The sequence below is a fragment of the Poromitra crassiceps genome, assembly GCF_964638095.1.
Source record: "Poromitra crassiceps genome assembly, chromosome: 3".
NCBI classification, from domain to species: domain Eukaryota; kingdom Metazoa; phylum Chordata; class Actinopteri; order Beryciformes; family Melamphaidae; genus Poromitra; species Poromitra crassiceps.
This window is the reverse complement of record NC_139625.1, coordinates 69,861,753-69,874,801: the sequence shown is the minus strand read 5'-3', so window position 1 is coordinate 69,874,801 and position 13,049 is coordinate 69,861,753. Positions and strand designations below refer to the sequence as shown.

At 48.0% G+C, this 13,049-nt stretch overlaps 1 protein-coding gene across 1 annotated transcript in view; it reads left to right on the top strand.

The window, feature by feature from the left end:
- The first annotated feature begins 1,731 nt into the window (after positions 1-1,731).
- prorp (protein only RNase P catalytic subunit) overlaps positions 1,732-13,049 on the top strand; it is a 24,976-nt gene continuing 13,658 nt past the window's right edge. The window contains exons 1-5 of the mRNA XM_083634251.1: positions 1,732-2,538; positions 6,733-6,871; positions 10,549-10,783; positions 10,977-11,263; positions 11,858-11,905. Coding sequence (XP_083490377.1) covers positions 2,145-2,538; positions 6,733-6,871; positions 10,549-10,783; positions 10,977-11,263; positions 11,858-11,905 — 1,103 coding nt within the window. The 5' untranslated portion in view covers positions 1,732-2,144. The remainder of the gene's footprint in view (positions 2,539-6,732; positions 6,872-10,548; positions 10,784-10,976; positions 11,264-11,857; positions 11,906-13,049) is intronic.

Genomic DNA, 13,049 nt, shown 5'->3' with positions numbered 1-13,049 from the left:
TAGTTTGGAGATGGCATGCACCAGACATTGCATGTGTAATGTTCAGCTCCTTCAAGATACTGCTATTAACCTGTCAGTAATTAAAAAAAGACATAAGATTGCATCATACCTTATATCAGTCGCTCTCAGAAATTAGGCAAGACAAGCAACTTAAAACTGACATGACATGATATGTCATAAGTTAATTTAATGTAATTTATATGTAGGAGGGAGTGTATGAAGTGAATATACAGTGTCAAAGTTGTACTCTGAACACATACCTTATTCACAAATTCTCTTCCTTGGTCCGAAATAATCTTATGGACTATTCCAAACATATACAGTTTGGATATCAATGCTGCGGACGCCTCACTTGCAGACTTGGTTTGCAAAGCCTCTGCAACAACCCATTTTGTGTGCAGATCGGTCAGAGTGAAAACATATTGGTTCCTCTTGGCTGTCTCCTTTAGAGGGCCAATAAGGTCCATTCGCACCACTTCCCATGCTTTTTTCACCTGTGGAGATATGTGCTATTAGCACAGTGTCTTGCAGAAGTCTTTTCATAGCAATTGTGTATAGGCAGTAGTAGACCCTACCTTGATTTGTGCCTCTGTCTTAATTTGCTCAGTTGACAGTGACGGCAACATCTGACCTGATGTAGAGATTCATTGTTTAAAACTTGCCTTTTGAAAAGACATGACTGATGTGAAATCTGAAGTTGAATAAAGAGTAAAATAATTGTAGAATGAGTTGGTGATGTGCACAAAATGCTCACAGCAAGAGCACTGTGTAAACGCCATGCTGTTTGATCCAATCCTATGAAACACTCCTTACCCAGTCTGTGACATCTAGCGTTAAAGTGGACCAGTAATATCCATCGATCACCCTGTCTCTGGTGCTCCTCACTCCATTGTGCTTGCCTGTTTCACTGTTAATGTGACACTCTTCCAGTACTGCCTGCTTCTGTTCCTCGGACAGAACAACCAGCCTCATGTACTGCCTGCTGGGGCCAGTATAGTATATCTGATTGTCTGTTTTGAGAGAGAGGAGAGGGGGGGGGCATGTTTCATGACTTGCTTCCATGGCTTTACATACACACTAGCCAACTAGGGAGGGATGGGGGGGGGGGGGGGGGGGGTTGACAGTGGTTTACTGTAACGTTAGTAAAGTTACAGTTAGTCTTGCTTTGGATATTCATTTGATATTTAGCTAATTGGTCCATAAGCACTCTGACCAAATATGTTACGAAGGTGAATAGGTGTTATTATGTGTTAATCTATAGATTCTATGTATATTCTATAATACAAATGTTGTGATATGTGCTGCCTTCTTTACACTTGGTTCGACATCATTTCATATAATCATGCATTTATAAACATAATAATTGGTATGCCACTACGGTATCAATGACAAATACGTGTGATTTGCAGACCAGATTTAACAGGTTTGGTGAAGTCTTGCTCTCCCAATAATACACTTTACCTTGTAGGACGTAGGTATTCGCACACCGGAGGACTTTCTTTCGCACAACAGTGTCCACTACTAATTTTCGTCTCTGTAGATATTGCCTGAGGGCTGCGTAGAACAACAACAACTCAGTATCAAACATAACTCAAATCTCCTAACACTAGCATGCGCGTGGAACAGATCGGGCATTGTCCAAAACAAAACAGCCGTCGAGTCTTGATGACGTCACGGTGTGCGACTCATCCACACGGCTGGTGGTTCATGTTGGTGTCCCTGAAGTTATGCTGAAAGAAATAAGATGAATTAATAATTTCCTCGCCTTGTATTGAACGTATTGAATGGACGCGTGAGTCGCCTTTAAATGACGATACAGTAACTATAAAGTCGTGTTTCCAATAACAGAAGAATTACTGTCTTTTAAGTCACTAATGTGACAATGTCTGACAGCATGCTAGCAACAGTAGTAAGCTAGCTAGTCCTTTCCTAGCCCCTTTCAGGACTGTGTTGTCTCTAGCTACGCCGGGGTTAGTCCTTTCCAGGGTTATTGATTGTACACTAGCTAGGAAAAGTTATCTATCTTAGATTTAGTCAGCTGTTTTAGAGGATAGGTTAATACAATTTGTGTAAGAACCATTGTGCATCTTAATGCGCTAATAATCTACATGATATCATCAGGCAGCTGTCTAGAGGTTTAGCAGATGGGCTCCAGCTTGATATCCAATGCCAGAATATGCCTGAAGCCCCTAAACCCTGTCTTCTACCAAAGAAGCTCAGGTCTCTTCACCATAAAGACTGTGGCTTCTCTGTCAAAATCCCCAAAGCTGCCTATTGCAGTGCGGACTCTGTGCACCGATGCCACTAAGCCTGGTAGACAGACAGACAGAAGGATCAGGGGACAGACCGATGGACTGGGTGGAATACAAAATGAAGCCATGAGAGAGGGATGGAGGGACGGTGCATTGGAGGGAAGACCTTCCTTCCCCAAGTCGGTGTTCGCCGCTGGGACAGCCAAGCGGACGGCCGAAATGCTGAGGAGGAAAGCAGCCTATCAGGAGGACGAGGAGCCTGCAGGGAGGGCAGCTAGAGGAGCAGGTAGGAGGCACTGCAACTGCCTATCCTCGACACGAGGCTCAGCCTTCATTCTTCATTCTGAGTCTCCAAGTATCAAGTATATCAGCCCCAGAGGGAGTTGCAAGCCCCCGCTCAAATGGCCTCACATCTTCAGTAACGTACCAATCACAATAAAACATCTATAACATTGTTATCTACATACATCCTGCACAAAGTTGTTATCTACATACTTGCACTAAGTTGTTATCTGAAAGGTATGCTAGTAGTAGGTGTTCCCAAATATTGCGTAGTTTCCAATAGACCCTCCTCACGGGGGCAATTTGGTGTTGAAAAGGCAGGGAAACACAGGTGCAAGCAAAACACTAATGAGGGTTTCAAACTTCCATGATTGGAATTTGGAAACCCTCATTAGTGTTTTGCATGCACAGGGTTTACCCTGCCTTTTCGGCACAAAATGGCCCCCTTGAAAAGGGTCTATACCGAGCCCTTGTAAACACGCCAGAGCTTGTAATTTCTGTTCTTCCGGATGTGTTTCCACCCGTAGACAGTAGACAACAGAGATGGCACAGTTTCCCCCGCTGGGAAGCGTAAGAACAACAACGACCATTTTCAATGGATAAGACAGAAATTACAGGGTCTGGCATGTTTACAAGGGCTCGGTATTGGAAACTACGCAATATTTGGTAACACCAACTAGTGTACTTTTCAGATAACTTAGTGCAGGATGTATATAACTTAGTGCAGGATGTATGTACTGTTTTATTGTGATTGGTACATTAGTGAAGATGTGAGGCCATTTGAGCGGGGGGCTGCTACTTAAGCCGTTTTCCCACATGCGCTTTTTACCGCTAAATGACCGGAACGTGGTCTAATGCCTTCATGTGTGAAAGTTGTTTTCCGGTATAAGCGCGACCCCGTCATCGCGGACATTTCACCAGTTTCGAGCCAGTCACAAGAGCGGTATGCGCGATCAGGGACACAAGTGTGAAACGTGTCAAGTCATTTGCCGGTATGAGCGGTATGTCAGCTTCATGTGTGGGCGTGCCGATTTCCCCCTCTCCCCTCTCTGCTGCCTGCTCGCTCTCTGGCCAGTCCTTCAGTCCTCCTCCTAGTCAGCAGCCCGACAGGGACACAGACAGCTCTGAGAGTCTTGCAAGCCGCCCAACGCTTGTTGAGAAAGCAAATGCACGAAGCGAAATGTGGAAGTATTTTGCTTACGTTGCCGACAGCGAAGGCAAGCCCAGACACATCAAACGAAGCCAGTCTGTAAAAAGTGCTTCAACGCGACGCAGGTGAACGGATAAACATCGAACCAGCCAGGCTATTTCTCTCAGACACGGATCCCAACTTCTTCAAATATTTCAGTTCAAAGACTGGTTAGCGAATGTGAATGATACAACATACATGCCCTCTTAACACATTCACTGCCAGCCGTTTTTTTTTTACTGTAGGTAGGTTCTGCCAGAGGTTTTTTTGAGGATTCTGGCTCATCTTTCAAGACCTGAGGATTCTTTTCTGCTAAGATTTTGTGAACACACAATATCTCAAAAGAACTAATAGAATGTGTGCTTTCTCTGTCTAAAAGAGTTAGTTTGTAGAGTTAGTAGTTATGTAAGCATTAGCAGTTGAATACAGCATGGTTTCAGCGTCTGAAAAATTATTTTGAGATAAACGGCTTTTTGTGAAATTCGATAGAACAGTCACTTTAACCATTCATTTTTGGCATCAGTAAGACGTCAGACATCTAAACAATAGTTTTGAACAGTAATTTCCTCCATAACAGCAGGAAACCCCCCTCTGCTTCCAACTCCTCCCTCCGTGGGCGTTCTCCTCCGCCCTCCTTGGCTCTGCAGCGGGTCTGTGACAAACGAGTTGCTGCTGCCTGTCTGCTGGCGGCCGCTGTGCAAGTCTGGATATGGGCTCGCTCGTTTCTTGGGGTTTGTGTTGAGAGCTTTGATGAAGCTTTTGCGATTCTGGTCTTATTTATGCTGCGTGTTTCAAAGTGTGTTCCACCCGTAATCTATTATGCAAATTTGCAATCCCGCACCGCCAGCAATCAGCGCGAAAACGAAAGCGTTTTCGCCAATCCATTTTCAAGAGAATGGCTTCCTCACACTGCTTTTTGCTTGCCTTCCTCTAGTCTGGGAGAGCACTGTCGCCACTTAGTGGGTCGGTGGAATGGGTTGTACATGTTCGGTGGCTCCAATAATTATATAAGAGATGTAAAAGGGTTAGATGCACATCCCACGGTCAAAAAAAAAATAATAATTTTTTGGACGTATTAACACGTTGAGTGCCATAGCCGAGATATCTCGTCTTACATAATCCAACGGTTAAGTGCCATAGACGAGCTATCTCGTCTTACATAAACATTTTTTTTTTTTGACGGTGGGACATCAATCCACCCCTTTTACGTCTTCTATATCACTGCTGGAGGAAGAGAATGTGTATAATCTATTTTACCGACCACTAAGTGGCGACAGTTCTCTCCAAAGACAGAGAAAGCCACAGCCAGCCACAGCCAGAGCAGCCAGCCAGCGCGCTGGAGAAAGCCACAGTGTAATTTTCAAGGAAGCAGCTCGGCGAAAACTCCCTCGATCCCACACACACACACACACACGCACGCACGCACGCGCGCGCGCACACACACACTCGAGCACCCCCGCGCATAAATAAGACCAGAATCGCAAAAGCTTACTCAAACCTCAAGAAACAGTTTTAGTCCAGACGGCCGCGGAGAATCCTTCCCCCGCAGCACAGACGGAGGGAGGAGCCCGGAGACACACACACACTCTCTCCCTCTCTCTCCCCCTCCCCCCAGTCCCGAGAGAGAGAGAGAGAGAGGAGAGAGAGAGAGAGAGAGAGAGAGAGAGAGAGAGAGAGAGAGAGAGAGCACACACAGAGCGGGAGACAGACACGCCGCGGGGGCAAAGAACGGACAGAGATCCCCTCCCCCCAGAGCCGCGGAGCAACGCGCGAACACACACACACACACACACACACACACACACACACACACACACACACACACACAATACAGTATACAGACTCGCCCAATGGCACCCACAATCACAGGCAGGTGACTGTTCTGCTGTTTGATTGAATTTCACAAAACTGCGATTATCTCAGCTTGCTGTCTCATACGCTAAAACCATGCTGTACTCAACGGCTAATATCTACATAACTACTAACTCTGCAAACTAACTCTTTTAGACAGAGAAAGCACACATTCTATTAGTTATTTTTAGATGATTGGTGTTCACGAAGTCTTAACAGAAAAGAATCCTCGGCTGTTGTAAAATGAGCCAGAATCCTCAAAAAAAAACCTGGCACAACTTACCTACAGGATTGAAAAAATGGCTGGCACTCAATGTGTTAATACGTCATTGGCAGTCAACCGTTGGATTTTTTTTGACGGATTAATACGTCATTGGCAGTGAACGTGTTAAGTCAAACGAGTGTGATTTATTGTGTGACAAGCAAACTTATTTCACCATCGGAGTTTTGCCGACACGTCACTCCCCACCCGCTCTGCAGTGCCGCCCCGCCCCCCAACATACAGGCAATTTCGCTGCTATATTCCCACATGCGAGCGCCCAGGTGTGAAGGGAAATTCCGGGAAATGTCCGATATTGACTTAGAGGTAATTTTCCGGTACGCATGTGGGAAAACGGCTTTAGAGACTCAGAATGAAGAATGAAGGCTGAGTCTCGTGTCGAGGATAGCAGCAACTGCCCTGAACTCCCATGTAGGAACTGAAGCTTGTTCTACTGTTAAGTGTAAGTAAAATGTATATTCAGCCAGGGCATATGGGCATGTTACTCATTATCTCTGTCGTGTTTTGTAGAAGAACCTCACTCATCTCTACTCCTTGTGAATGGAGGGTTATTAAGAATTTATAGCTGAAATGCTTTTAATCGTGCGTATGAGCAAGGCAATTAAATTTCAATGGATCATCACATAGTTCCAGGTAATTTTGTTCATTATTCCGTTTGGAAGTCTAGAAAGTTTGGATAAATGAGGTTCCAGTGTATCATGATGAGGTCCAAGTCCACTTGATTTCACCCCTTTAACGGGTGGCGACATTTGACCCCCTAACTCTTCACTGTTCTCTGTCCTTATTAAGCAGGAAGCCTGGAGAAAAGCCTCAACATATTCAAGAATCATCTTTGTAATGTAACCCAAACCAACAGAACCTAAATGTTTGTATCACAGGGAAGGCACCGCCTCCTGAGCAGCCGCTCTCCGCTGCTGAGTGGAGGAAGCTGAGAGAGTCGTCGGCCAATCCGCAACGCTTCGACGTCCAGATGATGGCCACGCTGTTCCAGTCTGGGGCAGAGCTGGATATCGCCAAGTGAGAGGAGGGAGTGTGTTGTTTTGTGTGTGTGTGTGTGTGTGTGTGTGTGTGTGTGTGTGTGTGTGTGTGTGTGTGTGTGTGTGTGTGTGTGTGTGTGCGTGCGTGGGTGCGTGCATGCGTGCGTGCTTGTCTTTGCAGGCCATATTCTGGACTTGTGTGTGGTAACACTAATGTGCTGATGATGCTACCACTGGTAGTAATAATAATAATAATATAATGTAATAACACTCTGCTGATGTCTTAGTATTACAGTTCTTACCATGTTGCAGTCTGTGACTGCAATGGTGTTAGGTGGTACTTAGACCTGAATTAGCAGTATAGTATTAGTCATCCTAAAAAATAAAAAAAAATCCTAATAAATTTTGTTGTAGGTCATGATTTACGGTCCGCATCAACAGGGCTGAATTATTGACAGTGGTGTTAGGTGGTACTTAGACCTAAATTAGCAGTATAGTATTAGTCATCCTAAAAAATAAAAAATAAAATCCTAATAAATTTTGTTTTGACCTAATTTTATTGTTGTCTATAGAGTTAGTTCCACCTCTGCGCAGATTCCCCCGCTCTCTTCTCTCTCTCCCCCTCAGGTGTCCTTCATTGGCCTGACGTACACCCCCGCCGCTGCAGCCCTAGGTCCGGCCGTCATCGCCCTAGCCACCTGTCGTCACTCTAGGCCATCTACCCGCTACTCCTTCTACTGTCTGACACCCCGGGCTCTTCACCACCACCGACCCCTATCCTCATCATCCTGGTCACCTGCCTGCCTAAGGGAAGGGGGGGACCCCCCCCCCCCCCCCCCCGGCCTCATCACCTCCAACTCCTATCCTCCCCTCCCCTTAATCACCACCTCCGACTCTTATCCTCTCCTCCCCTCCTCTTAGCTAGTATTCTCTAAACCTACGAACACTTAAAGACTACATTTTCTATTTCCTTTGGACTCTACTTTTTACATTTTCAACTCCCTTCCCTGATTTTAGGATAATTTAAAAACTACATTTTTATAACCCTCTGTTGGACTCTTTTTTACATTTTCAATTTTCTGTTCTCTTGTAAATTTTATTTCCATAATAAGCCATTTACAGAGTTTCACTGCCGGAAAACTCTGTACATGGTTTAGCCCGGCATCTCTCGGCCTGTCTCGGAGGGGAGTCCCCGGATGGGGGTCCGCTGCTGGGTCCACTGCCTGGGTGGGCCCGCCCCCCGCGTGGCCTGCTCTCTCAGTTCCCAGTCACTAGCTGGGGGCGGGTCTGGGAGCGGGTCGTGTGGGGGGTGGGTTTACCCAGGCGACCATTGCTGGGCCCCTGTAGCACAACGACCTCACAAGGTTCCTCCTCAGCCAAGCCAAGTCACTGGGGCAATCCATTTGGTGGAAAGGTTTTCTTGCGTTCACTGGGGGTGTGGGGACGCCGCTGTGTCCCGGCCCGGCCTTCTCTCCCACGCCTTATGTGGGGGGGGGGGGGCCGGGGCGGGGGGCATCGGTGCTCTTCATCACTGGTCGAGGGCTGCCGGTTGGTTTAGAACAGTTTAGGTAGGCGATAGATTAGCTACAGCCTAAGGCTGACCTGTTAGTGTTCAGGCAAAGATCAGACTAGAGCAGAGTAGGATAGGCCAGATTAGGCTGTAGACTAGCTAGATACTATGTCCCAGTTAGCTCTGGTTAATGCTTAGAGTAGTCAGTTGTCTGATCTTCCCCCCCCCCTCTCTTTCTCTTTCCCCCGCTCCTTTCCCTTCTTCCCCCTCCTGTTCCCCACTCTCCCACATTTCCCACTCCCCCCCCCGCACCCTCTCTTTCCATGCTCCTCCCTCCCCCGCCGCCCCTTCCCACGTTCCCCCTGCTCTCCCTCCCCTGCACCCTCCCACCTCTCCTTCTCTGTTCTCTCCTCCTCCCTGTCCTCTCCCCTCTCTCACATTCCCCCTGCACTCCTTCCCCTGCACCCCCCCACCTCTCCTTCTCTGCTCTCTCCTCCCCTCTGTCCTCTCGGGGGGGGGGGGGGGGGGGAGGAGGGGGCGGAGAGGTCTGTTCCCTCCCCCGCCTCCTCCTCCCGCGTTCCCCCTGCACCCTCCCACCTCTCCTTCTCTGTTCTCTCCTCCTCTCCCCCTGCACTCCTTCCCCTGCACCCTCCCACCTCTCCTTCTCTGTTCTCTCCTCCTCTCTGTCCTCTCTGGGGGGGTGGGGGGGGATGTGGGACGCTCCCCCTGCTTCTCTACCCTGGCTCTCCCTCCCCTGCACCCCCATCTCTCCTTCTCTCCTCCTCCACATTCCTATCTTCTCCCCACCTCCCCCCTCTCCTCCGTCTATATTGCTCATTCTCTCCCCACCTCCTCCCTCCCCCTGCTCTCTTCTCCCCCACACCTCCCCTCCCTTCCCCTCTCCTGCTCTCTCCTCTTGCTCCTTCCCCACCTCCTATACCCTCCCCACCCCATCACTCTCTCACATTCCCCCTGCTATTCTCCCTTCTCCTGCGCTCTCCTCTGCTCTCCCCTCATTCCTATATTTTCTATATTATCAATTGTTCAAATGTTATCTTTATTCTGTATATTCTTGTTACTGTTGTGTCAGCTAGAATTAGCTAGACATACTTTCTGTGAAGCCCTCTGAGACATGCTTGTGAATTAGGGCTATATAAATAAACTTGACTTGACTTGACTTGTGTACAGAAGGGAAACAAGTGTTTTTCCTCCTCATTTATGCCTCACTGTGAATATTAACACATTGAGTGCCAAGGACGTCTGTGGACGTCCTAAAATCATAATTCATATTATTCCATAATTCTGCTGTTTAAGGTCGTACCTAGCCAGTGAGCATGAATCCCTTCAAGGGATCACACGGCGCCACCTTAAAACTCTATACGGGAGCTGCGCCACCCACCTCAGATCCTTCACTTTGTGCAGGAGAAAACGGAGAACGCCGTGTTCAGAGAGACACCGACGCATGCTGCAGCCAGCCAGAGCCACACAGATTGCTCTGTCCGCAGCCACAGTTGGCTGCGATCCGAGCCCACAACTGAGCTCCTCCGCCGCTGTCTATCCGCCTGCACACAGCCCCTCCACACGACCACCCGCCAGAAAGGCAGCCCGAAGCCGAACGGCTAAACCTTCTCCCTCAGTCCCGCCTGCCATTTCCTCGTTGCACTGAAATCCGCCCGGGGCAAAAACTGAGGCTGCGAAGACAGTGTGGGGAGGAGCCCGCAGCTCCGGGGTGGAGAGAGGGGGGGGGGGGGGGGGGGGGGGGGGGGGGGCACGCAGGCTGCACACAGAACCACACCATGTCACTACATCAGAAAACACCAGCCAGAGTCAGTGAATGCGCTTGAAATTAGAGTATTCATAAAAGTGACTTTATTTCGAAAAGTAAAAAAAGACAGCAGAAAACCCTTGAAAGTGCGCTTTTTTCAGAGGCTGTCATTTCATAATGGAACTGTCTAGAAACAAAATTTCTTCTTTGAAAGAAGTAGGAGTGTCAAATGTTTCATTAGAGTCCAACCCTGTTCATATAGCCCTAATAGAAAAAATTCTATAGCTGTTTTCAACTGAATGGAAGTGAATCTGGCACAGGCTCCAGACAATTTTACTGAAGCGCTGTGGCACTCAATGTGTTAATAGGTTTTAGGGTATTATGGAATGAACATAAGTCAACAGTACGTCCTACATTTTTTTCCTTTCCCTTTGTTGCTCAGGTCCCTGCTGACTTTTGTGGCCACAGAGACAGGGACTCTGTCCTACCAGCTGTTGCTGCGGTACCTGACGCTGTGTGTGAGCGGTGGCCATGATGAAGAGGCGTGGGATGTGTACGGCATCATGCGGGCCAGCTTCCCCTCTCTGGACACGGGAGCCTCCAGCCTCTTCATCAAGTCCTTCAGCCGCACAGAGCGCTGGAGGGAGGCTGTCAGCATCCTGCACCAGGTTAACAAGGTGACTGACTCCATTCTAAAGTTATATTGTTGCAGCATTATATCTATTTATTATACTTTTCTGTTACACCCATCCTAGGCGGACAGCGATTATATCATAAATCGCAATATTTTGGTGGGACAGCATCGCGATATTCAATTTTGGATATGGCTATGGCCCTACTCTCTTCATGGTGTTGTTATCATCCCAACAGGTCCTTACCCCGTCAACAGGCAACTACGGCGACGCCATTGCTGGGGCGTTGCTGCACGGCGACATGGCCACCGCCTGGGCACTTTATGATGAGGTCATCAAAAAGGGACTGAGCCCACATCAGGAGACATGGGACACTCTGTTTAAAGGGGGAGAAAGGGAGGAAACAGAGGGCTTGTCTCGGTCTGATTTCCAGGAGAGGCTGTTGAGCATTCTGCTCTACATGAGGAACAACCAGGCTTACCCACAGCAGAGCCTGGTGGCCAGCATCAAGACCTGGTTCCAGAGGTAGGGCCACACCAGAATGTGATGAACATGACTCATAAGATATTATAATTTGCCAATATAATATTAGATTTAGGGTAAGGCTTGGTGAGCTCTACAGTCTACACCTCATCATACCCTGTTGACGTCCACGCATGACCTAATTTTCTGTCATTTGTTGTCCCTCCCTCCCTTTGTCTCGACTCTTCCTTTTTTATTCTCCTTAATGTATTTTTTCTCTGTCCCTCCTCTCCTATCTGTCTCCTCTCCCTCCCTGTCTGTCCCTCCTCTCCTATCTGTCTCCTCTCCCTCCCTGTCTGTCCCTCCTCTCCTATCTGTCTCCTCTCCCTCCCTGTCTGTCCCTCCTCTCCTATCTGCCTCCTCTCCCTCCCTGTCTGTCCCTCCTCTCCTATCTGTCTCCTCTCCCTCCCTCCCTGTCCCTCCTCTCCTATCTGTCTCCTCTCCCTCCCTGTCTGTCCCTCCTCTCCTATCTGTCTCCACTCCCTCCCTGTCTGTCCCTCCTCTCCTATCTGTCTGTCCCTCCTCTCCTATCTGTCTCCTCTCCTTCCCTGTCTGTCCCTCCCCTCCTATCTGTCTCATCTCCCTCCCTGTCTTCAGTCTTGCAGGACAGAAATGGAGAGGCAGTTTGACCAGCGTTACCCCAAAGTAAATACATCACTTCCCACTTGATCATGATGCCTTCATAGCAGCTTAGTAAACCAACCAGGCACGGTACAATTCAGCGCTCCCAGTTCAGCGGGCAAGGCAGCGAGGGACGCTACATTTAAATTCAAGCTCAATTTCTAGTGTATATATATATACTAGGCCGCTGCACGGCCTCGCCTGTAGCTCGGCCTTGCCTGCCCTGTTGGCGTGCGCGGGTGTTTGTGTTGCTCACTAAATGTTATTGCATCAGGGATGTCACAGTGCCTCCTTGTGTGTGTGTGTGTGTGTGTGTGTGTGTGTGTGTGTGTGCCCCCCTATGACATCACTGATCAGTCTTTGTCACAATACATCCTTGTGTGTGTGTGTGTGTGTGTGTGTGTGTGTGTGTGTGTGTGTGTGACATCACTGATCATTCTTGTCACAATGCCTCCTTGTGTGTGTGTGTGTGTGTGTGTGTGTGTGCGTGTGCGTGCGCGCGCCCTTATAACATCACTTTTGACATCATCACTGATGACATCATCACTGATGACATCACATCATTAGCTAATTAGAAAATCACCCGCAGTCAGGTCACCCGTACGGGTGCCCTTTACACACCCTGAAGGTTTCAGCCCGATCGCACGTAAAACGGCATAGCTGTGGCCGGCCAAAATTCTGCTCACTCACACACACGCACACACACGGATACTTCTCAAACCACACACTAGGGATGGGGCCGATCCGATCCAATATCGGTATCGGGTGCCGATATTGGCACTAATTCACGGATCGGAATCGGGGGGATTTTTTTTTCTTTGTTTTTCTTTTCTTTTTTTTTGCAATTCCAGCGCGGGCCGCACAGGGGGCGCTGGCCGTAATTTGCCCATGTATAATAGTATCCTTCTTTGCCTTGTATATTTTCTTAATTTTGTCTGCTTTTTGCAAGGTATATTTAAAAAAAAAATCTTTAACCCATTGATACCTGATGCAGCATTTGTGTGTGTATCCCTTTAAGACCGCGAACCGCGTGACGCGGTTCGCTGTCTTAAAGGGATACACACACAAATGAGGGATATACACGCAAATGCTGCATCAGGTATCAATGGGTTAATTGGCCAAATCTTTGCCTATACTGTATATTCAAGAAAAATATTGGTATCGGCAT